Source organism: Anguilla rostrata, chromosome 6, assembly GCF_018555375.3.
Source record: "Anguilla rostrata isolate EN2019 chromosome 6, ASM1855537v3, whole genome shotgun sequence".
NCBI lineage: Eukaryota > Metazoa > Chordata > Actinopteri > Anguilliformes > Anguillidae > Anguilla > Anguilla rostrata.
The window spans coordinates 43,706,517-43,734,496 of record NC_057938.1 but is presented as its reverse complement, the minus strand read 5'-3'; the positions used below and the strand labels follow the sequence as shown (position 1 = coordinate 43,734,496).

Sequence of the window (27,980 nt, the reverse complement as noted above, 5' to 3'; positions counted from 1 at the left end):
AGCGCTGTGGCAGAGCCAGAAGCTCTGTGACTGGTCAGTTCAGATCCCCGTGCCTGCCTCTGTATAGAATGACTGCGCTGGACTTCCCGGGCATGAGGAATGCTCGATAGCACAGCTGTCAGAGGGGCTGAGAAAGCCTCCCTGAAACTGCTCAGCTGCTAACGGCCATGAGTGACTGAGGACACTGGATAAATATAGCCCCGACGCTGCTCGGCTCCACACTCCACGCTCTCATCCTCAGAACAAAAGAGCGAGAGAAGAAAACAAGACTTCTGAAAAAGGAAATCAGACCTCTTTTGTTGTCCTCTCTTTCCCTGGCTGAATTTCCCTCTCTATCTCTCTCTCTGTCTCTCTCTCTCTCTCTTTGAGGATAAAATTAAAACAGAAGCGGGAAAAGAAATGTTCTGACCTCCTCCCCTTTCCTATTGGTCTCTCTCTCTCTCTCTCTCTCTCTCTCTCTCTCTCACACACATCCTCTCCGAGTATATGCCTCTGTTGGGTTAAATTTAGAGAGAGGGGAGAGGACAGTCTTTATTTTCTGCATTACCATTCTGAAGCAGAGCAGGCAGAGAAAAAGAAGAAGAGAAGCATTAAAGAGCCTGTCTTGGCAATAGTATGTGCTCTGGAGGCTATCAGCTGAGGTCAGAAACCTTGGGAAAGGTTGTTTCTGCTTGAGGATTACATTATCTCTGACTGAACCTTGACCCGTTCGCGACGACCTGAGACCGGGGACCACTGAAAGCAGGTAAGCGAAGGCATGCTCTTTCTCTTCCAAAGTCCCCACAAAGACTCTCTCTCACACTTCACATAACTTTGTAACTGATTTCCATTTAACTGCAGTCTCTTCAAACAACGGCTGAATGACTGAACTGTGTGCTGACACCATAGACAGGATGAAGCAAATGCTTAGCGGCATATTTTATTAATGTGGGGCTGTATTGTCTAGTTTGAAAGACATAAACTACCTCTGAGTTACGGTACAGCAGTAGACATTATGCCTTGTATGTTACAGTGCTATTGGGCGGTGTCATTTTCTGCTGTGAGAAATATTGTTCTGCAGCATTTATAAGACATTCCCCATGACCACAGCAACAGATGGACAATTAGTTTAATTTCTTATCGGAAAGGTGCCCCCAGGGATAGTGGTGTACTGTATATGCGCTCATGACTCATGAATGGATTTGAATGGATTTCCACAGAAACTCTGGTATGAATCAGATGGCAGAGGCTGCTTGAGCTGCATAATTGCTCATACCAGCAACCGAGCATTATTGACATCTTCTACCATAAAAATGCTTTCAATAGGTCTTCAGGCAAAATTATAACATAAATGGCAGCTATTAGTATTTAGAGGACAGACAAAAAAACTTTTAAGACAATAAGAACTGTCTCTTTTTAAATTATTTATCTACTACAGAGAGCAAAAAGAACCTGTACACTCTCAAAAATGATGTGTTAATATCCAACGCACTTTCTGTGTTGCTACTTTTGTGATACTTTCAACACATTTTGTGTCAAAGTTGCTGCTTCGTTTAAAATATGCAACATATTTGTTACACAGACTGTGTTGAAAGTAACACAAAATATGTTGTCATTAACTAGACATAAAGGTGTGTTAAAACGACACGTTATTTGTTGTTTTTAACACATCCATTGTGATTGTAGGTCTCCAAGTATATACGACACCTTTCTAATCCAGACGAATAACTATTTAAAAAAATTTAATGGGTCAGTCTTCATATTTCATTGTAGAAAAGTGTATTGAAGATTGTGTTTCAGGGCCTCAAACATGATCATGTTTCGGAATCTTATGAAGAGGCTCATACAGTACATTAATCTCAGAAATTGAGTTCATTGAGATTTTCACAAGTGCAGCTTGTCTGACTTGGATTAAAATTAGATTGACATGAACAAGGAATTTTTGTTCTTTGGTTTTTTTCATACCCGCTCAAGATAGCATATAGGACTTATTTGTCCAGTGTTTCAGTCCACATCTGAATGAGGGCATTATCCTTGCATTGGTGACGTAGAAAACACATATGTGAATCACAGCATTCTCATCTTGTTTGGTAGAGTCATGAGGCAGACATCATACAATTAGAAATCCTTTCTCCATGATAATGTGAGCTCTTCAAATGAACGGTATTTAAGAATACACAAAGTTCCCCTAATTGAAGCCTCAGTGCATTTTATGGGACAACCTGGATCATTGTTTCTGTCTCAAAAGGTCTTTGGTCAGAGAGAAAAAAAAGTAGAATATCTAAACCTCTGCAGACAGAAATGTTCCATCATGAACCTTTTGCACTGTGTTTCCATTCTGAGCTATAAATCACCGTAATTTTGGAACATCAAACGAAATGATTTTCCTTTGTGAGAGTGCAGTAAATTTGAATTTGATTTGAGTTCTATTCTCCATGACTGTAAAGTACAGACTAAAAACTCTGGTATGGGTTTAAACAGGGCCTGAACCTCAGCAGTTGGGTGTTTGCACATACTTGAAACAATTGAAATGAAATATTTGCATTAAAGAAAAACTATGATTTAAGTATTAAAATGTTAGAATCCGTTTGAATCAAGGTTTGTGCTTGACATTCTTCTTCATAACGTGTGGAAGAAATTGAAAGTATAATGGTATCTGCCAGTTAGTAAGTAATTCGGAGCCCCCAGAGGTGTACTCACTAACACCTTTTTTTTTTGTTTTATTAAACAGGCGCAGCATATCTTTTTCCGATAATTAATAATGATATTAATTAATGTCCAGGTACAATGTACACAAAGGTCAAATCCAGTTTGTTTACCTTGACCTTGGCAGTTGCAATTTGTATTTTAATTACATAATTATAGACATGTTTAACTGTGTTGTGGTCAGTGCACTGTCTCCAGACAATTATGTTAATGTTTTCCCTTAAAAAAAAACATTCTTTGCCCAAACACTCACTCCCATATGTGAGAGCGATATTTATTAACACAGCATAATTTTGCATCACCTTCATGTGCCTTTACTCGTTTGCGCTGAAGATGATTATGCTTCAGCCAATGCGCGTGTTCCTAATTTACGAACAGCCAAATGGCGAATGATGGGACAGGACGGTGGCTGATGAGATCATTACGCTATTTCAGCACAACAATCCGAGAGGAAAGGAAATAACAGCCTCTGCCGTAATGTTTGGCTGCGCAAGCGACATCATAGTTCCTATGGCAACAAAACAATTACCAAATGGAGGGTTTGCATTTGTTTATTGTTTTTGTGGTTATACAATGCAACACACATAACCAGAGAACAATAATCAATCTTTTCTGACTAGTAGAGCCGTTATACGCTTTTTAACCAAGAAAAGAAATCACATAGAAAGCGTAGCATTCTGAGAATATAGTTTGTTTTGGCCAAGCATATATGTATAAAGAATATGGACATTTTATGAGTTGTGACATCATGTCATGGTAGTAAACCAAAGAGGAGAGAAGCAGTTCAATAGCCCTATCAGACTGCTCATAAGTCAATAAAGAAAGAGATGGGGTCTCAAGCATCTTTGACCTCATCCTAATAAACCTTTAGCATGTCGCTAAAGCATGTAACGGCCCTGTGAAGCTGAAATGTGTGCATGTTTTTATTGTGGGAGCTTGATGACGCATAGAGGACCATTAGACTGACAAGGCCGCTTCAGACGCTCACTGTGGACACTCACAGTGCCTGTTTCACATCAGCAGGGTTGTGCTTTGACTGGAATGGCTGTAGAATGACCACCATGCGTTCACTTCGCTGGGTGTGCAGGGGCAGAAGGGTGTGGGTCGCACTGAAGGAACAGGCCCAGGCCTTGACCTAGGCACTTTTTGGTGGATGATGCCACACAATACTCCCCTGGGTAGGGGGGTGGGGGGGCGGTGTGTAACGACTGCAGCTAAATAATCAGTTTGGTGACAGCTGCAGCTGACAGAAGCAATCGCAAATATCACTTGTGTTGCCATTGGAATTGAGAAAAGAAAAAAAAAAGCGAGGAAATAGACCTGGATATACATGCGTTTGTTGAGGCCTCTCTGCCTGGTGCCCCTCCTTCCTCATGTGTGCATTCTCAATCAGCAAATCAATCAACCCAACAATACATCACATTTTATTTTCTTTCACTGAGTGAAGACAGTGTCTCGGGGGGCCTCTGACCCAATGTAAGAGACACTTCTCTTAATCTGCAGACTCCTTATGTTACACCAACTGCATGTACAGCATGACAGTCTGTTATAGAATCATCTTCCTGCAACAGCAAAAAATGCTAATGTCTAATGTCAGTTGACATGAATCCGCCATGTAACATTGTATTGATTGTATTCAGAATGAGTTCCAATACTTATAGATGGCGTCTGAATGATGTAAAGCATAGTTTCAAAGTTTGCCTAATGGGTTGGATATTGGTCTTCTTTTTCACAGAAGGAAGTTCAGACAGTGTGTTTTATAAACTGACCACTGAATAAACCATTGAGTGCTTTCAGGCTGATGCAGATAGATGCTGGCTGTAAATCCACTGCAGTACGACTCAGTCAGCAGTAATCTCATTCCTCTCTCTCTCCGCATTTATGAGGGAAGTGACTTCATCTCCATTCTTCCAGAAATGTGCATGAGGCTGGTCTACTGGAAATGCTACATCTGGCCTGTGATGTCACCGTTTTTGACAGGTTTCCATGAGGTCTGAGACGATGAAAACCTTTTCTCTGCCAGCTTTTGTTTCTCAACAACACTTTGTTCTGGTTGACTGCCCCGAGTCCAGTCTCTGAAAGCTGAGAACAGGGATCATCAATATATTTCTGAAAGACCCTCAAACCTCTGCAGTAGTCAACACAAAATGCATTGATAATATAAAATGATGTCAATGGCATATATGTTCTGATGCCATTATTTCCTCTAATGTGATTACTACTATATTCTGTGATTGTAATAAAGCCTTTATTAAGACCAAAGTGATTATGCTGTTGAATAAAACACAGAACATATTTCACATGAAAATGTTATATTTTATTCAGTTTAACATAGCTATTACCTATCTTTCTGGTAGATTGAATAAAAACTTGTAATACGTGGGGTAATGCTACCTTTCATTTTGCCATTATCCTTTTCTCCATTAAGTTTGTGGCTTGAATCTGTCGTATTTTCTGTTCTGTACCTACAAAGGGCTTGACAGTGGTAATATTCAGAAATCAGTCAAGGACCAGAAAAATCTAAACAAATTTTGGTTCAAAATGAGACAGCAGTTTTCTTGCATTTGCTCTTTTCCTGAAATAATCTTGGGGTGGATTCTTGACACCTCACAGAAAACCCTGACCTGTTTTTTTTCTTATCTTATATCACTGTGAGCCTGGTCGAGTCTATCTGTGACTTCTATTTTTACATTTTACTTTTACAGCCTTGTAAGGTGACATCTAATGATGTCATGTTCCCAAAGCAGAACGGCCGATACTAGAAAGAAAAGCGTGCTGACATCACATAATTTAGTGGAGACATCAGAATTCTTCTTAGATCACCTCTCCTTCCATACCAGAGGAAGGCACAACCCACTGTTCTAAAATAAACATGTCCTCACCAAAGGACGTTGTCATGCTCAGATAAATAATCCCAATGACATTCCCTTAAGTTCTCTTAAGTATGACTTTAAAATTTACTGTTGTAAATTACAAGCGTATGTTTCAAAGTCATACTTTGGGGGAATGTCAGTGTTTTCCTTGCAGTTTGCTTGCTTATAATGCCAATACCAAATTTTGGGAAGTGTGAGTGGCAAAGACTCCCGGAAGTGTGAGTGGTGTGGACTCACAGGTGACGATGGGTGTCCTAAAGCACCGTATCCTACAGCCCATGAAAGGTTGACCTATGATGCTAAATGATGGCAATGAGACAGGCAACCGAGATTCAGTGCGGGGATCACAGGAAACAGCCAGAGGCTACCCTTGTTGATATGACGGACCAAGCTGTTGTGAGAAGGCTATCTTTATATTAATTTATGAGCCTGAAATATGTCACTATAAGTTATAATCACCCCGAAAGCTGATATTCTGCACAAGTTGGACGTGTCAACAGAAGAGATATTAATGCTGGATGCTAACAGCAGCTGAGAGCTCATGTTGAAATATAATGTGTAATGGCCATGCTGTGCGTATGCTGCGTACATGTGAGGTATGAGTGTCTGTTGGTCCAAGCCCTTCGTTCACAGCCAGTTCTGACCTGCAGGTCGTCTAATGTGGTGGGAAAGGTCAAAAACAACAAGCCTGTATGGCTGGAGCTTTGGATTATCTAGGTACATGTAATGTTTTAAGCAACATTACGGAAGTGTTATGAGTGCATAACATATAAATCAAGGCTCCAGGCAACAGCAAAAAAAAAACTATTACACTGAATAGTTCTGTGAGCACTGCAGACGATTAAAAAATAGCCGTGTGACCCCTTTGTGAACTCTCCGTCTCAGTAATTTCAGTACAGACTCACAGGGAGGCAAAATATATCACACTGTAGCTAATAACAGACTGGACGAGGTGACCTTGGCTCAAACAAATTTTTGCACGTCTGGAAGTAATATGATTTTGCAATTCGGTGTCATTGCATAACTAATTTCTTTGGTTCTCTGTTGTTCTTCAGAAAAGGCAGTTGCTCATGACAGAGTCTGTTGCTTCGGGTCTTTTAAAATGTTGTGTTAATTTACAATAAAATCTGCACAAAATACGTGTGTTTGATCATTTGATAAATGAGTACAGCAACCTCATGGGACGGTTACAAAATCCTTTGCAATGCCTTCAAAATTAGTTTTGGGAATGCTTGAAATCTCCTCTGGATTCTCTCAAGTGCCCAAATAAATATATAAAACTCCCAGGTTGCAAAATTCTTTTTTTTTACACATTTATAAAAATCTCTACAGCCTACTGGATAGCAGAATCCAGCCACGGAATCCTGCCATTGCTGAAGTTCCACAGGGTGCAGCCCGTTATGCTGGCTCTTGCTTCCCTTATTTAGTCACAGCAATTCAAGTATGTAGTGGGGGACGAATCAAAGTCCTTTTTCAAAGACATTTTCAAGGGGTAGAGAATAAAAGGGGAATTTGGGCAGCTGCCACCACCTGTCATTACCTTGTTTTGCCTTGGTTAACTACCGCTGACCGCAGTGGTCGAAATAGAACTGCCTCCTGGTGCCAGCACGACTAGCATCCCCTGGACCCCCAGTGGAGCTCAGATTCTGCAAGGGATCGGCTCACTTCATTCAAACACAGCAATATGTAAGAAAGCCTGTATACCCTAATAGCAGTGAGTAGCACCACACTGGTGCAGTAAGTATACTCGTGTTGTGTGTTGTATACTGTACCATGAGAAACTATGGTAGAAGATCCACCAGAGAAGTAAAGGGCAGGGATATTGTTGGCCCGTCACCGTTTCTCCATGGTCACATGAATAGGGAGGGCTGTTTCGAAGTGGCCTTAAACAGTCTTTGTTTCCAAAATTAACTGCACCGTCACAGCGCAACGGAATGCTCGCACCAAAAAGCGAGAGAAGCCAAGCGCTATCAATACCCACCGGTTCGTGCCTAAGTTTAGAAATGCCAGGGGATGCGGAGCGGTCCCAGAGACACGCGTGGCACGTCACGGGAATGAATCAACCCAGGGAGAACAGCAGGGACCATCAGTTAAATCGGCCCCTCCCCATCCACCCCCCGCCCCCCCCGGCACTGAAAGCGATCGCCAATTATTTACAACTGCCAATAGGTGTGTTGGGAGCCTACCAGCTGAGGAGTAAAATTAAAGTATCAGCTATGCATGGCATGCGCACGATTGCTGATTGCCTATAAAGTGATACACCTCTTCAGCCCTGGGTTCAGCGCACATGTGGGAGAACCTATATATATTCCGGGAAATTTCACACGCAGACAGCTGCGTCCTATGCCCCGCCATTTAGCTCTGCGATAGGAGGCTATTTCGGCTCGTCATTGACTCGGACTTTCGCTTGTCTCCTCCAGTTGCTTCTGAGATCTCCACCTGGCTGGCTGAAGTACAGCTACTCCAGGATTGAGTGAACTACAAGTTTAAGGTTAAAAGAAAAAAAAGAAAACAGGCCCAGAATTTCCATTGCCTTTGACCTCTCTAAGCTGGATGTTAGACTATTATATGTTACATTTTGTTGAGTGTCTGCAATTGCATCATACATCCAGCAAGTACAGAGCTTCTCAAGAGCGTTGGGGAGCGTTCTGATTAGATTCCCATTTGACTGTGAGATAATTCCAACTATGAGAGCCTTTCCTAAAGTTTATCACAATTCGCTTTTGGTTTTTTTTTTTTAACTGTGAAAACAAAATTGAATAATGTCCTCAGACAATTCCTGCTGTACTGCTTGTGACGTAAAAATAACATTCATGGAAGATCCAGGACACCAAGATAAATTTATTGTTTGGGAGTGTTTGCCTTAATACCCCAGGAATGTTTTGGGAACCAAAAATGGTTAGCGGGGTAAATAGCCATTTTTATATTGTCAGTGTATGGAACAGAAGTCAAGGGGGAAAAGGTTGAACCTGATGATTGATTAAAAACAATGACAATATGGTGAAGACAGCTGGAGGTCTGATGAGGGTACATGTTCACTACATCTTAAATGGCAAAATTGGAAAATTTATGTTTTATTTGTGCCATACTTAATTCCGCTCTAAGATGCAATGACTGAATTTTCTGTCACCTCTTTACAATCCTAATAATGGATGGTACTCTGTACAGTGCTGTATGTTTAATAAATCTCATTTTATTTTTCGTTTTAATAAAAATGAGAAGGCATTTAATAAATTGTGCTGGTGGGAATATTACTACGCAAGTGAAATTGAAGTGGGTTCGGCTTGGGAATCTGATCTTTGTAAAAACAGATCTGTGGTACTTTCTGCCTTGTTTGGCCATGTTTCTCTTGGCTGTGTTTACTTATGTAACTCTCCATTTTTATATGATTCATGATGCCATTGAAAATGAAGGCAGTCCTATTGACTAACCCGCTGGGTTGCTTGGCTTCCCTCCTGAAACAATCATTAATACCTCCACTAACTCCAGGGCTAAAGTAGCCGCTACCAGTTGGCTGCCAGCGTTTACCCTTCCTGAGTCACACATATGTTTCATCACAGGCAAATGTTAATGACCTCAAGAACTTTGTCCCCATACAAATGCGATATCCTCATGCTCTGTCTGTGGATGATCGTGGTATGACATGATATCATTTCCTTTTTTATCATGCACCTGTATCCAAGGCAGCCTGAATAGCTTATGTTTTATGTAATATCCATCAGTGCAGACAGCTGGATAAGCATTTCAAAATTAACTACCTCAAGGTAAAACAGCAAGGTAAAACAGCAATAATCCACCTTGAAAATGAACTGGAAGCATTTGGGTCATAAAAACCTAGCTCCATCACAGTATAGCTACTCTTTGTGTGTGTGGGTGTGTGTGTGTGGGGGGGTGGTATCTGCATCATTATTATCATCCATGCTACATTACATATTTTGTTTTGAATTTAAACAGTCAAAAGTTTGCAGAATTATCTCTGCATCAGTATCAGTTCAATTGAGAAACACATATTTAATGATGCTATTCCCATTTAAAATGTATGAATGTGGGTCTGAATGAATTCTATCTGGTATGGCTGAATTACAACTTTTGGCTCTTAGACATCATTGGAGTGTGATCATTGTGATCATACATGCCTAACCCAGGAGGTATTTAGTCAGTATGTACTGCATTTTCAGTGTGCCATTGAGTTCTTTTGTTTCATTGATATAGTATAATATAATATAATATAATATAATATAATATAATATAATATAATATAATATAATATGCAAGGGAGAATATAAGAGATTGCATAGCAACTAATTGTTGTATTCATAAGGATGAATCAAAAGATGGCATCTCCTACAACACAATCTCCCATCATGGGTCCAGGGGGTATGGCTACTGGCTATTAATACACAAATTCTGTACTTGTGATGTTCAATCATATTTCATACAAATTCTGTACTTGTAATGTTCAATCATATTTCATAATCTTGTTTTTAAGATTTATTTTTGGGAAGTTGAAAAAGGATATTAATGATGGCCTTGATGCATACAGTCCCTACTTGGTAGAGGTTCTTCTGAAATCTTGCAGCCAGACTAAGTTCACATACGTAATTGTCCTGGGTAATCTTTATCACAACAACACAGCACTGGGAGAAAGATCCCCAGCATGACGTACTTGACGAAAGCACGAGAGTCACAGGTGAAAGGTTGCATGAGATCACAAGGGAGGTTCTGCACATTCGGTACTTATCTGTAAGTAATTACACGTCCTGAAGTCATACTTGAGCATGGCTGAGATTATGAAAAGTGCACTATGTCGCTGTCAGACCACAACCAGACCAGCGTGAGGAGAGAAGTGCTTTAGGCCTGTCACTTTAGAAATGTTCGGCCCATACTTCTGGTCTTAGGCCCGTCCCCATGTGTCTTCATGGTGTGCTACTCACACATTTATGTCATGCCTTGTGCTGGATAACAGTAAGCAGATGGTATCCTTGTTTCACCCCAACACAAGTTTCTCACATCATTTTGTATGGTCTAATTCCATACCTTTCACAAACTGCACTTAGAAGTCCTATAAATCCTACTCTCTGTAAACTTTCCACGACCTCTTCGACTTCACAGTAGTGCAGCTGGGTCATTCTTTGTAAAATAACCTGGAAGCTTTTAGGGCCTGGAACCCTGTGAGGAATTGAAAGATAATTTTAAAATGATTGTCCTTTAGTTCAGCTATGTGTCCTGTAGCAGGAAATAATTGCAGATAACATCCCAAAAGTTGCTTGCAAACTATCAGATGATTATCATTATTTGGTGGGAAATGAGTGTAGCTCAAGGGCATTAGAAAATACAAGGTATTACACGTGTCTCTGAAGAATGATGGGCCTAGTAATATAGCAATATTTTTGTGAATAAATCTTAGTCTTGACCAAAAAAAAAAAATAAATAAAAGAAAGCTGGCAAAAACTGAACAACATAAGGCTGGGCCTTACAGTATTGTAGGTTTGAACCTCTGCTTTGTCATTATCTGACCACAGTTTCCAGTCCAGCCAGAGTTATTAATGAGAAATTCACCTCAGCTTCAATTTGCTCTACCTTTCCTGCAGTATTGTTTAGTCTGTAGGCGGTGAAAATAGTGACAGGCTTGCAGGTGAGTGTACTGAGGGAATACATGCACTTGAGCTGCAATGCTCCTAGCTCAGGTGCTGGTAACCCAACAGTGATTCAGAAGGACTCAAACTGGGTGAAAAATGGGTTACGATACTCATTCTGCAGCTTTGTCGGGTTTGTTAAAAATTCAGTGAAGTCATCCAAGAACTCTGAATAACTCCCTTAGGCTGTGAACATGTATGTGCACAAAAGTGTTCATCTGAAAGCTTGCTGTTAATTCGGCTGCTTGTAAAACATCTGGGTATCATGAACTTTAAAGGAGGGGCAGTTTTCAGGCCATCACTATTGATTATGGATCTTGAGCCTTCCAGCAAGAAAAGCATGGATTTTTATAGTTGTAGTTATAGTGGGAGAAGTCATATTTCAGGCCAGTTAAAGAATCCATGTTTATTTTCCATGCAAAATGGAAATGCAATTTGATGTACAAAAATGAAGGCCTATCATTTTCCCATCCCCACAGTATTCAAGCTGATGTTTTTGTAATTTCTTAAAATGAAAACAAATAATTTAATAAAGGTCCTCAATTTTTCACCATAAAACATTGGCAATTATCTTTAAGTAATTACTTTTTCATTTACCCCAGATAGGTCACCAATTGAACATTTAATTGAACATTTACTGACTAATAAGAAATAGATATTTCAAGAAGCAATCCTTCTGACACCATTTCTTGAGTCTGGATAGCGTTTAATCTTTCCGGCAATTGAATATGTTTTACAACACAAAAGAGACCTTTTCTGCTGGTTTTATGTACTGCCCAAGCATAGTTTACCCTTCATAAAGTAATAGGCTTACCCAAAGAGAATTGTATTTGTTGTTAGGGAATATCTGAGGAGGTTCGCTCTCATCAACTAGCCCATGATTGAGGAACTGTTGTTGAGTTCCAACTCAGTTTAGAACTTGGTGGAGAGCCAAAGATTTATCAAGGGTCCTGTTTCATTTCCAGGTCTGTTCCCCAACTGTCACATAAATAATGGACCTTATGATGATGTAAATCAGATATAAATTGATGATATACCCCAGCCAATTGACTGCTTTTAATCTTATCCCACCCTGACCTTTCTTGAGCAAAATTTTGGAGAAGAGATATTCAACTTGTATCCAGTGTCCACTGCCTGCTAAAGTAATTGGCTTTCTACTTGGAACTATTTTCCGCTTATCAATATTGCTGTTGGTCATGACTCTCTGCCAATTCATGTACTCGGGGACCAAATCAAGATCTTCTCTTGAGGCATTCGCACACAGAGGAGGGGAATTCACGGTCAAAAGCCAGAGAAACATTTCAAAATCCTGAGAAAAGTCAAGACAACGTGATACCAACTGGGGCTGCATATAAGGAACAAGGAATAATGAATCATTTTGTTTCAGCCCAGGGGCTGGGTTGGGTCAGTAACATCACACATGTTGACCATAAGAGAGCTTAGTTCAAATGGTAAACCCAAACCTTGTGTGCTGCAGGACCAATGCCTGTGCCTATGTCATTGCTATTATATCACAGGGTGTTTTACAGTGAAGGACTCTGAGGGAATATTACAGTTCACAGAGTGAATGTGCGATCATTTTTGCTCTTAATTTACAGCCTTCAGCACTGCGAGGAGCACACAAGGGGAACACAGAGAAACATATCCTTATGAAGGCCATCCTTACAATTTCTGCTCTATTGACTCTATTACTGAGTAACATCAGTCTCCTCCAGACTATTTTATCCCTTTTCCCCATTTAATGTGTTTATTTGAACTATTTCAATTAGTAATTAGATAATACATAATAAGTATGTCATGAAATTGTCTGCATCCTCACTGGTTATATTTTTATTTGAAATCTGCAGCTCAAAATCCTTTCTCAACCAGGAGTGGAAGCTGTGGCTTAGACTTCACAAGCTTGCGGCCAGTTAATAAAACAGTGAAGGAGAGCAACTTTCTGCTTCCCCGTGTCTTAGCTTAGAGAGAGCGTCCACACGAGCTTAGCAGTAAGGAAACATCTGGATCTGTGGGAGACACGTTTCCTACCACACCGCAGGAGCTGACGCCTATCTCAGACTTCCCGGTCCGCCTCTCTGCTGGGCAGCAGGCTAGCGGGTTTGCCGTGTTTTGGCATAACCAAAATTATGTGTGTAACCACAAATATGCGTTTGTAGCCCTGTATGTGGGCAGCAATTATGCTATTTTTAAATAGATAATTGAATGTGTCGTAATCCACATTTGGATTGATTGAAATGACAGAAAAGAAAGAAGATCGTACCAAGCTCCCAAAAAAATTATATCAAGGATTAATATTGAAAGGTAAAGACAAAGAATGATGTGGGATATACAGAGCGAGAGGGAGAGAGAGAGAGAGAGATAGGTAAGAGAAATGAAGGGATGGAATGTATTAATGTTGTATTTTGTTGTCTCACTGTCCATGGATCTGAAATATTTTAATAATCCCAGTGACAGCACATATCCTGTCTTGTCTGGGTGCTGGTTGCTTTGTGAGACGCCCTTGCTGATGACCAGCCATCTCCTGTTTCCCTGGCACGCCTAATGCTATTTTGTGCTGTCAAATGATTTTGTTGCTTTGCGGTCCTAGCAAGCACAATTGAGTCTGCCCATGACTCTGGGTTTGTAATCACAACAGGACACTGTTTACAGATGGCAGGTGCCAACAAAACACATTTATCACTCCTCCCGGACTTATCAAAATAGCCAGTACTGCTGATGTGCCTAAACACAGAGGAGCTCCGCTGATTGTTATTGTCAAAAGCCACTGTTTGACACCATCATTACCTGGTATTAAGCCTCTGTTTAATGAAAGACTTGAAGTTTAGTAACTCTTCATTTTATTCCCTATTTAGGCAAGGATGAGGTCCAGAAACGGTGCAGTAGATGGGCCAGCCAATGATCAGCTTGGTGTCCTCCAGCCATCCGTTGGCATCAACGAGGAAGAGGAAGGAAAAATCCATGCTTCTAAGAAGAGGAGAATGAAACCTCAACAGGAGGAGAATGGAGAGATTATGAACTCTGGGACACTGACAACCTCTCATATATCCTCAACGAACAGCAGTCAGAAAAAGGGATTAACAGATCTTTCAAAAGAGGATCTTCTCCACCTTTTGGGAATTATGGAGGGTGAGGTTCAGGTAAGAGTCAATTTTTACAAGTCATAATAATTTAGAATTGAGAATTATAGTATTGTATGTTTGTTGGGAGCACAAATATATAAACATTTAGACATAAGCATCTTTATTAAGAAATTGCCCCGGACATAAAATATAGACTTAATCCACAGTTTATGCATTGCTCATTGTTCACACCTTTTGATGGATAATATTTATCTCTTTTACAAACTCACAAGTGACACATTGATTACTAGACAAATAGTGAATTTATTTTATGAGACTGTCAGCCAATAATTCAGTCCTTGCAGCCTTAGCAGCAATGACACAGTACAAATGATCAATAGTGTCATTATAAAGCTATTCATTTGGCTGGCCTGATTTGATATACTGGAAGTGATGCTTGTTGAGATCACATAGCAACACTCCAGGTCCAGTCATTTCCAGAGTGATCCTATCACAAAGCAGAGCAAATTAAAGGCACAGGTCCCTAAATTTAAATATAAATAGAGACCTATAAAACCCTTCAGTGCTGGATGAAGTCCTGAACGATTACGTTTGTCGGCAGAATTTTATGGGCATGCATGCTCTGGCAAAGTGTCGTGCAAACGATGGGGCCCTGGCTCACCTTTAGGTAGCGGCTGTTAACCCATGTAGCTGCCTCTGTGTTGCTTCCTGTGCTGTGCCCAGAGTGGAAACAGGAAACAGTGTACTCCGATTCTGCCCAGCGTTATGGCGGCTAATTGTTTTCTAATGCAGTTTCCCTCATAAATTACCCTTCAGAGACAAACAGCCTCTCATTATCTCTCGGTCCTTTTCTCTATCTCTTTCTCTGTCATTCTCGGGCGTAAAGAATAGGAACACAAAAAAATAGTTCTCCAGCCATAAACACTGACTCTGCAGCTCTCCAACATTATTCTTGTAGTAACAGGAGTTTAGATATAGATTGTCTATGAGAAATATTTGACATTCTATGATTCATTTAGGTCCTATATTTTCCTCATCAGTATTAAAAGTGAGGAAACAAAGAAACTAAATGTTTATGAACAAAATGCAATGTTCAACAAGGCTATAATTAATTTGCTGAGTAACTATGCTACTGTCTAATTTACTTTACACCATTTTAAAAGGAAATATGCTTTTCAAACTGCTTTACTACATGTGAGCTGCCTTTTTTGAAGTCTAGTGAAAATTAGTGCCTTTCTGAAGTATGTGGCCCCATCTAGTGGCACAAATGCAACATTGAATCAAGCTGCATGAAAAAACGGCATTAGCGGGTTTGTGTTTTACAGTGAAGGAAGGCTAACAGAAAACATGAACCACAAAATTTGTAGGATTACCACCGGTTAGATTCTCTGCTACTCATTTGTTGCTACTGAAGGCCCTTTTCTCCACAGGCACGGGAGGATGTCATCCGCATGATGGAGTCCGGAAGGATCCATCCCAAGGTTCTGGAGGCCCAGTACGGCTCCGCCGCCCCTCCCAAGGCCCTCCACGCTCTGTACCGAGACGGCCTGCTCGCCAAGTCCAAAAGCGCAGGCGGGGACGTGTACGAGACGCCCATGGTGGAGGTGAGCGACGCGCGTCCTTACGGTTTCGAACATTTTAACGGGGTCTGAAGCGGGCCCAGTCACAAAGCAACAGTTCCCAGGGAGTCAGGGAGGGAGGGTGGTTAGTGGTGAAATGCAGGCTGGGTTCTGAGGCCTCTCTGCCCCACGCCCCCCCCCCCCCCCAGCTGGAACGCCTGGAGGGTAAACACCGCGAGGCTTACCGCCGCATGCTGGAGCAGCTGCTGCTGGCGGAGAAGTGCCACCGCCGCACGGTCAACGAGCTGGACGGCGAGAAGCGCAAGCACGTGGACTACATGAACAAGAGCGACGACTTCACCGACCTGCTGGAGCAGGAGAGGGAGAGGTGAGAAATGAGGGGGAGGGGGCAGCGTTCCACATCACAGTGTGGGGATAGATTACTTCCAATATGTTTTATGTCAATTGGTAAGTATTAGCAAATACGTATTTTTCACGCAGGTACAGAAAAAAAATCTTTAAAACATAAAAAATATCTGCCTAGTTTTAAAGACATACTTCTCTTCAAATTAAATAAATAATATTTTTATCATAAATAATTGATTATAATCTTATTGCTACTAACCTCAGTATTTACATTTCATTTGGTGTTTTTCTCACCTCAGTTTTGGCACACTGAAATTTGAAATTGCACTGAGAAAGGTTGGAGGGGGGTAGGGCTAACCTTGTAAACCTTGCAGGGGGGTTGCATTGTGGGATACCCCGCTACAGCCCTGATAAGAAGGAGGGAACCACACTGACACAAACAATTGGCCAGGGACGGAGCAGCACATGAGAACTGGTGCAGGGGGCCGAGGGAACTTCAAAGGGGGCCAAATTAACGTGCGAGATACCAAGCGAGTAAAAACCCTGAAAGGGCCCCGCGGGGGGGGGGGGGGGGGGGGGGGGGTGGCTGAATGCCCTTCTGGGAACGGAGGTTTAATTAGGCATCGCACAAAGTGATGAATTGGTCAGGGAATGGAACATGACACATCGTTGTAATACGGCACTCACCGATCATGGCCGTGACGTCATAGAGTCATCTTTGCGCCTCGGCCCTAAATCCTGACCCGTATTCAGGAGGTTAAAGGTTAAAGGTTCATATCCCTTGAGTGAGGCACTTAATCTAAATTGCTCAATTAACGATCCCATTGTTAAACTGGATGATATGCCGCACGAAAAGCAAGTTTCCCAGAATGAGGGTGTCAGGAAAGTGCACATGCAGCGATGCAGAGAGAGGAGGGCTCAATGCACAGGTGTGAGTTATACTGTCAATGCCGGTCTTAGCAAACATTACACAAATGTCCTACAAAAAGTGACATTTTCCATATTGTACATTTGTGAATTCTTGTAATAAATTAGACTCGGCTGGATAAGTCTTCTGACAGTGAATGCAGGAACCATGTTGGAGAGTAAAATCTATCCCCCCTCATAATGGTTGGATTGTTCCTAGGCCAAGTAAGCCTGCTCGAAATGAATCAGGGTGTCCTGCTTTAAACAACTGACAGGTTAGGACAGAACAGGCCAGCAAACAAAGCTCACATCATTCAGATGGATCAGATAAGGCCATCATGGCAGCCAACGGCGATGACTATCGGCATCCACAGCTGCACAGAAATGGAGGTGCATTGAAAGTCCAGATGTAGACATGATTTACGCACTGCCACGCACAACTAAATTTACATCAGGCGGTAAGTGCTTCACAAACCCGGAGCCCCGTGTCTCACTTGTGCCAAAATATTATGAGGTGTTATGACACTTCCGGCCATGCTTGTTAATGACTTTAAAGCATGCCATTGTGGCCTAGTGCCAGTTCAAAATTTCCTTTCCTGTGAAGGCTATTTGCAAAACCTATAGAATCTTGAGTGTTGGGGTGAAGAAAAGCCAATCTCTCTGACGTGCCCCTAACATGACATTAGAGCTATGCTGTCACAATTGTAAACTCTAATGTGTAAAGCAGGTACTTCACTGATTACATTTTCATTTTATAAGATGTACAAAAAGATATGCATTCTAAGACCACTATCTTTTTAAATTGTAATTTATTTTTTTGGCATTAATTTTTTTTTACAAAGTTTTAAAAATAGAGTATTCAGGAGTACTGTATTAATTTTAGCACAGCTTATAAAGCACAATAAAGTGTCTTATGGTTACTTTGAAGTTGCTGTGTGTAGGATAAGTCTAGTGCGGTCTCTCTCTCTCTCCTTCTCTCCCTCCCTGTCTCTCTTTCTCTTTCTGTGTGTGTGTTTGTGTGTGTGTGTTCGCGCGCTCACGCGTGTGTGTGTGTGTTTGTGCGTTATTTGTATGTCCATTCCTGTTTGCATTGAGCCATAATTTTTTTTTTGCAGGGTAGGATTCATACGACCTCATAATTAAACGCTAGTTGCTCATACTTGGAGCACATTTAGCGTTTAGCATTTAGCATTCAGCATGTATTGAAAATGACCTCAGCGGACACGCTCTGCTTGCCCGCGATGAAAGACGGTGCGCGGTTGGCGTCCCGCGAACCCTACCGCCCGCGCGGTTAGCGCCGGGGCAGAGCGCAGACGCAGCTGCCCTTCGACCGGCCGTAAAACTTCAAACGGTTCCGAGGGCTCGTCACTTTACCGGACCCCCTCACCTCCTTTTTTATCGTCGCGCCGGAGTCGGGTGGCTGAGGTTGTTTTCCTTCGGGCTGGGGGAGAACCCAATCAGTGTCGAGAACAATGAACTTGAAGGTGGCGTGAGTTCTGGTCCACACACCAAAATGCCTCCGAGCTCGGCGAGGTTTCATGGTCTGTTGAGCGCGGGGAACTGATGGCAGGCCATGACCTCACCGATGTCTCCAATTACCTTTTAGGCAAAGCAGCCCTACTAAATGCAAGGACAAACACATTACTTAAAAAGGGGAGATTAGGTTTAATTTTTATACGCTGTGCTGGACTTGTGGATATGCCATTGTAAATATACAATCTGCTCAACAAAAAGGCAGAAATTTTACTAACATAATGCCTTTAAAAAGCTACTTTAACTGTGTCTGCCCTAGAGGTTAAATGGATATTGTTTTATTTATTAAATTTTTTCACTTATATGTGTGTACATAGTACATGAATATAAAATGAAAACCAACCGCTTTGTGTGGGTTTTTCCCTTAACTTTCCCTACAAGGGTGGTAATGGAATTAAGTTGTTAAACAAGATATAAATCCAGCCCTTACACAGACCTCCATCTCCACTTTCCTCACACACCCTCTGCGAGCTCCAGGTGGGTGTGTTCTGGTCTGTCAGCACCGTGTCATTAGTCATTCCCCCCCACTGTAATCACCCCGTGTTTCCCTTCTGGTGATGTCATCAGCGGCCCTGATCACTTTGCATGGGTGCTGGCCCACGAGAGGAGAGGAACGTGGGGACAATAGGACTCCTGTGTTTGCATTTTTGTCAGCGATAGGGATCGGAAGCTATCTTTCCACCTCCCGTCCCAACTCCTTCTCCGTTAACACACAGGGGACTTTTGCTGCAATTAAGTAAGAGAAGACCTATTCGGTCACCGGCATTAGTTTTCTGTCTTAAGAGGCTTATTTGTTTACAGGGCCAATGGGAGCAAGCATAGCAATGAGAAATTGATTAAAGCCACACAGAAGTTCAGTGCAGAAACTGACATAATGCTAATCCTGTTGCAAATTTTGTTGCAGCTCTTTGTGTATTTCTTAAGGAAGTAATTCCTTTAGTCCGTAGGAAAGTCATGCAGTAGAGGTTACAGGGAGCCAACAGACATCACTGTTGAGACTTTTTCTGTATGTAGGTATTTTCAGTGATAAAAATGAAGTAGTCTCTGCTGATACCATTATTGTGCGTTGCAAAAGGCTTCTTTTGAATTGCTAGGACATTAATAAGACTTTGGGCCAGATCAGATGGCATCATCCTATCTTTGCACTCCTGTGAATAAGAATAAGTAAAAACCATAGTAGTTTTCTTCAACAGAGTGACCAGATGCTGCTTATCATTATGGAGGCTGTAACCTCTACTCTAGAAATATTAATGGGACTTCAACAGAGCCCTGATAGAGGGAAGTGCCATTTGCAGTTGCCTAGAGGCTTTATATTTGGAATTACATTATTAGCACTACACAGTACTATCCTTTATTATCCAGGGGTGTTGAGCCAAGGTAACCAGTAGAGAGGGCCTTTGAGGACAGCCCACTTAACATGTTCACGTTGTTCTGACATTCTAGCAACATTGTGCGAATGTTACACGTTAACCGGGAATCTGATGTTCCTCTTTGGCATGGCTATAATCGTCTGCTGCTGACTGCCTGTCATTTCCTTTCTGCTGATGGCCTGAGAACTAGGTCAAAACAAGGTCATCCTTTTCCAAATGTTGGTGCTCTTCATTCGTAATGACAGTTACATCATTCTTGGGGAATTTTTGGTGAACTGGGCATTATTTTAGTGCAGTTTTTTGACATGCTAATGACACAGAGAAGACAACAGGGGGTATATACACATTGTGTGGCACATTCCATTAAAGCTGCACTGCGTTTATTGGATGTATATATTTCAATGCAATATGAAAGTATGTTCTTCATTCAAATAGAAAGCTCCTGTTCCCATAGTTCACCAAAGGATGAACAAATAACTAAATACAATAAATTGTGGGTGCTGTGTTCTGTTCAGACAAAATCTTGTTAGTCTCTCAGTGAAAAACATAAAGTAAATAGAATGTTAGCAAAGAAAGCACTGTCCCTTTGTCTTTTAAGTCCCTCCTACTCAGAGTGTAAACTTGAGCTGCACAACTCCACACCATATATGGAAGGGATGACATCATCACCCTGTGGTCCAGCACTGTTTTCCACAACTTTCACCTTTCATTGTCCTGATGACACGGTTGGAATGTGATGGCTAATTTATTATGGATTAAGAGCTGTCCTCAGTCTTGACAAAGTTTCTGCTGAAGAGCTCTTGCACAATGCAAGACATGCTAGACATGGATATACCTGTTGTGTTTGCAGACTTGTGGGTAAGTTTGAGTGATGATTCAAATGTTGAGAGTTTAGAAAGGCTAGGACGAATCCAAAGTCATATGCATAATTATGTGCGTCTCTGTTTTAATTTACTGCAACCCAAGCTTTGCTGTAATATATTGATGAAGCACAGGCTTTTTACGACTTGGAAACCTGAGTGGATAATGCGTGCTTTGTCTGCAGGCAAGTTGTTGTAGCGATTTCATTGATAGTAGTGCAGAAACTGAATGGGTAGACAGAGACTAGTTAGGAAGAGTTAAATGGGTCATGTATTTTATGATGTCATTGTTATGTTATTATGTCATTATCACTCATTTCGTGCATAAATAATAATAATAATAATAATAATAATAAACAGAGAGAACCATTAGTTCTGTTAGTTCAGTGTGTTTCTTCCTTTTCGGCATTGTGCTTGTTTATGTGTGAGAACCATAAGGAGTATGGAGATACCTTGGAGAACCACATATAGAAAGAGTCATGTTTAAATTTTACTAGGGACTGTAAACCTACAAATGTATTTTATTCCTCATGAGTGATCTCACATTCGTTTTTCAGCTTCAACAAATGAAAATGTGCGTATCTATAAAATTATTTGAAGCTGTAATACATATCAATATATTTACAAGGAATAATTGATAGACTAGTATAGTTGCTCTGCAAAAATAAATAATGAATAAATCCTTCCTAAAGAGGATACAAAACAACTTCCGATGACATCATTTGTCAGGTTTTTTGCACCATTACAAATCTGTTGTTTACAATCATGATTCATTTGGTGAACTAATTAACAATCTCAGCTTTTATGACAACTTATAATAAGGCAGTAGATTTAATTTGGGTGTTTTATTTGTGTGTTTATTTATGGCAATCAGACCAAAACAATCATAAGAATAAGCTTTCTGTCAAAATCACTCATAAACCACCAAACCTAATTAAGCCAATTAAAATGTTTAGTACATTTCACTTTATGTCAGGTTATATTATGACAAAATCTGAACAACAAACAGACAACAGCAGATATTGTATCATAATTGGAAATATTGCTCTTTCTCTTGTTAGGTTAAAGAGTCTGTTGGAACAAGAGAAAGCATACCAGGCTAAGAAAGACAAAGAACACAACAAGCGTCTGGAGAAAGTGCGACAGGAGTTGGTCAAGCTCAAATCCTTTGCCCTAATGCTGGTGGAAGAGCGACAGCTCCACATTGAACAGATCCATCAGGAGAGCCAGAAGGTCCAGGACCTCAGCCAGAAGCTTCAGGAGAAGGAACAAAGGCTGTCAGCCGTTGACGGGAAAGCCAAGGAGGACACCCAGAAGATCCTGAAGCTGGAGGTGGAGCTGGAACACAAGACGACCAGGTTCACAAAGGAGCATGAGGAGATGACCGCCAAGCTGACCCACCAGGAGACCCAGAGCCGACAGCTGCGCCTGAAACTGGCCAGCCTGACACGCAGGATTGAGGAGCTGGAGGACAGCAATGCATCCCTGCAGCGGTCGGAAGAGGAGCTTCAGGAGCTGAGGGATAAGATCAGCAAGGGGGAGTGTAGCAATGCCAACCTGATGACAGAGCTGGAGACCCTTCGCAAAAGAGTCCTGGAGATGGAGGGCAAGGATGAGGAGATCACCAAGACTGAGGCCCAGTGCAGGGAGCTGAAGAAGAAGCTCCAGGATGAGGAACACCATAGCAAGGAGCTGAAGCTAGAAGTGGAGAAGCTTCACAGGAGGATGGTGGAGCTAGAGAAACTGGAGGGAGCTTTAAATGTGAGCAAAGTGGAATGTGCTCAACTGCACATCAACTTGGAAACAGAAAAGAGCTTATCGAAAGACTTGACTAGTGAGCTGGAAGTGGTTAAAAGCAGAGTGAAAGACCTTGAGTCTTCAGAATCGAGGCTCGAAAAGGTGGAGATGAGCTTAAGGGATGACCTGAAAAAGCTGAAGTCTTTTACGGTGATACTAGTGGACGAGAGGAATAATATGGCTGAAAGGATTAAACACGAGGAGAAAAAGAGTGATGATTTTAATCTGATGTTTAAGGCTGAACAAGGTAAGGTTATGGAAGTTACAGAAAAGCTGATTGAGGAAAGCAAGAGGCTTCTCAAGCTGAAGGCAGAGATGGAGGCTAAAGTGACTACGCTCACAAGAGAGAAAGATGAACTGAAGATTAAACTTTCAAGTGAAGAGGAACGATGCAAGGATCTGAACTCAAAGATCAGTCTGATGAAGAAGAGGATGGAGGGCCTGGAAGAGGCCGAGAGGGAATGTGCCAGATACAAGAAAGAGGAAGTAAGACTCTCAGAGGAGGAGAGCAAAGTACAGGAATTAACACTGGAAATTGACAGGTTAAAGAGTCGCCTCCAGCAGCTGGAGGTGGTGGAGGGGGATCTGATGAAGACAGAGGATGAGTATGACTTACTGGAGAAAAAGTTCAGGACAGAGCAAGACAAGGCTAATGCTCTCTCACAGCAATTAGAGGACATGAGGAATCAGATAGCCAGAAACAAGGCAATAGAGAAGGGAGAGGCAGTGAGCCAGGAAGCTGAGCTGAGACAATGGTGCAAGATGGAGGAGGCCAAAACCCTGGACCTCCAGGCTGATGTTCAGGCACTCAAGGAGAAAATCCATGAGCTAATGAACAAAGAGGACCAGCTTTCTCAGCTGCAGGTGGACTACACTGTTCTTCAGAAAAGGCTCATTGAGGAAGAAAACAAAAATAAAACCATGAACCAGGAAGTGCGCAACCTCACGAAAGAGCTAGAGGTCACCAAACGGTACAGCCGTGCCCTACGGCCCAGCATGAACGGGAGGAGGATAGTGGATATTCCCCTGAACTCCACTGGAGTGCAGACAGACATGGTGGCTAACGAGACCTCAGAAGAGGACACGCCTGCTGTTTTCATCCAGAAGTCAGTCCTGGAGGAGAATCACATCATGAGTAACCTGCGGCAGAGGGGACTAAAGAAGCCGACTGTACTGGATCGCTGCCCTACTTCAACTAGCGAGCTCAATTTGAGGAAATCCTGGATCCCCTGGATGAGGAAAAAGGACACAGTTACACAGAATGGTTCTGAGAAGACGGCACTTGTAAATGGAGAGCCACCAAGCTCATCCCCTGAGCTGACGATGTCTCAAAAGAAAGGACAGCCTCTGCATATCCGTGTGACCCCTGACCATGAGAACAGCACCGCCACCCTGGAAATAACCAGCCCCTGTGCTGAAGACTTCTTCTCCAGCACTGCTATCATTCCCAACCTGGGGTTGCAGAAGCCAAGGATCACCATCATTCCCAAACCCACCATTATACCCCCAAAGAGCATGAGCATGGTCAGCCAGGGAACAGCGGGGCCAGACCGGGCCAAGTCTCCTGTCACCATCACCACCATCTCCAGGGCTAAGTCACCCGAGAGAAGCAACTCGTCTTTCTCCGAAAGGCCCGTGTCTCCCGTTTCGATCATAACGGTAAACTCTTCTGCAGTGCCCAATGTGTCCGGCTCGTTGGAGCACCAGGAGATGACCATGGGTCGGGCTGTGTTCAAAGTCACTCCAGAAAAGCAAACGGTGCCTACACCCATTAGGAAGTACAACTCCAATGCCAGCATCATCACCACCACTGAGGACAACAAGATCCACATCCACCTGGGGTCTCAGGTCAGGAGACCCACAGAAGGCAGCGGGAACTCTGCAATCTCATTAAGGCCTGTGGCTGTGACAGCGGAGAGCAAGGATACAACCACTGGAACGGTGCTACGCTCCCCTCGTCATGCCACCACATCCAACAAGGCCACACCCAGCAAAGTGACGAGCAGCATTACCATCACGCCCATCACCTCTGCGCCTTCCAGACCAACTCAATCTGTGGTGAGTATCGATAAAGCATATCTGTAAAATCTTTAGTGATTATTTTAAATGTTCAATTAAAAATAAGAAATTAGTCAATTTAACAGTAATTTTAAAAATGTGGGTATCCATTAAAATAAACCTTATCAAGCTTTCAAATATATGAATTTCCTGTTCATACAGTAGTCCCTAAAATATTCCAGATATTTAAAACCCAGTACCTGCCTTAGCAATATTCAAATGTCCCTATTATTATAATGTGTATCTCATTAATAGCTAAATGTCAGATTGACTTGATTTATAAAGGAATAAAATAATAATTATTATTTCAAATCTTTTATATTTCAGTTGCTTCTGAAATGTTTCAAAATGATATCAGGGGGTGTCTACTCCCTAGATAGCTCACTTTCCAGGTATCGACAAAGTGAATGCCTTCCCTACTGAATGGCATGTACTAACCCTGGATTGAACTGACATGCATACCCAGCCTAATAGAGGCTGCTTTCAGCCTTGTATGAAGGTATGCTTACATCAACTGACTGGCACAAACTGAACTGACATGATCCTCCCCTTAACTCTTTTTAGAATGGGTTGACAAGTACAACTCTAAATGGGTTGGGTGTCTGAACAGAAGTAGGCTAACCTGCTTATCACCAAACCTGCTAATTGAATATTCTACCAAAACATACCCTTTTCTGGGATTTGTTATTGGTGGATATTATCATATCACTTGAATTGTTAATGTTGAATGTGTGCTTTTATAGAACTACGATCACTGAATAGATTAGATAACCAGAGTGATGAGATGAAAGGTAAGACTTAAAGGTGTAACATTCACATATTTAACATGAGGGGTCATAACAAACTCAGAAATACAGTTAAACATATATTTATGTACAGTAGAACCTCAGAGATTTGAATGCACTTGGGAATGAAGGTCACTCAGAGCTCCATGACTGAAATATCTACAACTTTGAAAGTGACATGAAGATTGACTGGTTTTAATAGTTAATCCTTTATTTATTGGAATCACATCCTTAAATTACTTTCATTTTAATAGTTTAGCTTCAGTTTTAGCTGTAAACCAGCTTAAGTTAATTTAATAGCCAATTAAGCAAGCAAACCAGCAGTGATGGGGATGTCATTAGAACATTCATTATTTTCATCAGCAGCCTGAACTATACCCCTCCTTTTCAGTGAGCCAGAATCTTTTGCTTCTTTTGGGGGAAAAAATAAGTTTTGTTATCTTTTCCCCATTCTATTTTTGTCTAAATTTCGGGGTTTTCGTATCAATGAAAAATGTTTTGCTCACCTTTTGGAATCAGACATAATAAGCTGTTGATATTGGCTGAAGAAACTCTCACTCTGTGTCAGAGGTTAGTTCAGCAGAAGCACATGTATTAAAGATATACAGGTACCTGTGATACACACACACACACACTCACACAGTATTTTTGCAAATTGTCTGAAGACAATAGGTACATTCTCTTTATTTATACCAGTGATTTCATTATGCAAAACTTTATTTAATACATCATTGGGTAACATATTTGTTTCCTGTAGTCTGATTGGCTCTACAGTAATTTTTTTTTAAACATCAACACAGACTGGTTGACCCTGCCAAGTTTCATACTTCAAACCCCCTTGCACCTGGACATATTGGCACAAACAAGAGTTCTGTTATTTCAAACTTCAACAATTTGATATATTTACAAATGCTACTTCCTGTTTCACACCCTGTTCAGTTGATCGGTCAGTACATAACTCTGGAGGTTTGCATCTCCTAGGTTCTACTGTGTTATATTTTCAGTTTATTTTCACTGACTCAATTCATCCATCAATCAAGGTTACTTGAAATAATCAGATATTTATGGTTTATAGATAGACTTGCAGTTCAGCTCAGCAGTGGCCTTGAGCTGCAGGTATGAAGTAATAGATGATATAGTGAGCCCTAGAGACGGCAAGACTCATGGAGTGGAGTTAACTGTCTATATTGCTAGGTTTCATATGGAAATTTCCCCCTGCTTGTTTTAAATGTCTGTCCTGTCTGTCCTGTCTATCTCTGCCCTTCTCTCACCGTCAGCCCGGGCAGGACATGCAGTCACCTCGGGCAACGCCCACACGCATCCCTATGTCAAAAGGTATGAAAACAGGGAAATCGGTTCCGGGAACGCAGGGGATCCCCGCGGCAACAAGGATAGAGTCGAGGCCCGAGAGCCAGTCGATGAAGATCGAACTGAAGAAGTCTTCGTTCAGCAGCGCTGGCCCAGTGGGGGGAGGCAAGGGCTGAGGTCAGTACGGCTGTCATTGAAAATACTGTAAAACCAGCCACTGTGCAGCCAACATGCACTAGCTCCACCGACCTGTACCTCAGTGTAACACCGGGATAAGCCATATCAAGCCGAGAGGACTCTCTCCTGTCTCCTCCAACTACTCTGAGGCAGAAAATGAACAAAACTCAGCAGTAGGTCAATACAGTACTAACTTTTTTCAAATGTGTATTTATTATATTATTATAGACAATTGTGTTTTAAAATGAGCCCTTTTTATGTGTATGAATGCCGTTGTTATGGCCCTGATTTAAATTGTTAGCATGCTACTGTTAGAGTGAATTCCAGTGTTTGAATTCCTTACTGGGCTGTACTGTTAGTAGGCCCCACGTCTATGCTAGTCATGGTCTCACACTTACATTTTTTTTCACTCTCTTTATAATTTTGTTTGGTGAGGATGTCGGCATTTCATTGGAAGGATTCCATATTGACGTTACTTGGGAATTACGAGAAGCTGGATGGCAAGTGCACAGTGGAGCTTGCTGAATTCAGTCGGTGCGCTGAACAAATATTAATATTATTTACATTAAACATCTGTATTGTCAGAATTAATACACACTTTGTTTTATCAGTATATAAGCATTATGGAGAATTGATTGCTGAATATCTAGCATTGAAAAAAGAGGCACTTTGAAATTCAAGGTATTAAAAGAGTTTTTTCTCTTGAGTGTAGTTCTGTTTGTAACATGATCAGCAAACCTCAAAAAAGAAAAAAAAGATATGTGAATAAAGTTTGTTTATTTTGTAATTTGTTTTTTCAATTTGTATTGATGCTCTAAAATAGTATGACTGTAAATGGCTTGCAGAATGTCAATACACAAACCAAGGTTACAAATAAAACCCTTATCTTTAAAGTAGGGTACAGATGTACACTTTTTGAAATGTGTACCAGCTGCCACTTCTTTTCACTTTGCAATCTACCGGCTGGCCTGTGACATTACGGTGCAC

The 27,980-nt window shown here is 41.6% G+C and overlaps 1 protein-coding gene across 2 annotated transcripts; it reads left to right on the top strand.

The window, feature by feature from the left end:
* Positions 1-117: 117 nt before the first annotated feature.
* filip1b (filamin A interacting protein 1b) lies at positions 118-27,780 on the top strand. 2 transcript variants are annotated; one of them, XM_064339882.1, is made up of 7 exons: positions 118-745; positions 14,047-14,331; positions 15,705-15,878; positions 16,043-16,221; positions 21,930-24,723; positions 25,051-25,115; positions 26,786-26,990. In XM_064339882.1, exons 2-7 carry the CDS (start codon positions 14,053-14,055, stop codon positions 26,847-26,849), a joined length of 3,555 nt encoding a protein of 1,184 aa, XP_064195952.1. In that variant the 5' UTR covers positions 118-745; positions 14,047-14,052; the 3' UTR covers positions 26,850-26,990. The 2 variants fall into 2 exon arrangements, with proteins under 2 accessions (XP_064195952.1, XP_064195951.1); XM_064339881.1 differs by lacking the exon at positions 25,051-25,115 and having other exon boundaries at positions 26,786-27,780.
* The last annotated feature ends 200 nt before the right edge of the window (positions 27,781-27,980 follow it).

Excerpts from the sequence above, each read along its gene's own strand:
- filip1b (XM_064339881.1), top strand. The coding sequence starts at position 14,053 with ATGAGGTCCAGAAACGGTGCAGTAGATGGGCCAGCCAATGATCAGCTT. Across the intron at positions 16,222-21,929 it reads CTGGAGCAGGAGAGGGAGAG|GTTAAAGAGTCTGTTGGAAC; the intron begins GTGAGAAATGAG and ends TTCTCTTGTTAG. Across the intron at positions 24,724-26,785 it reads CCAGACCAACTCAATCTGTG|CCCGGGCAGGACATGCAGTC; the intron begins GTGAGTATCGAT and ends TCTCACCGTCAG.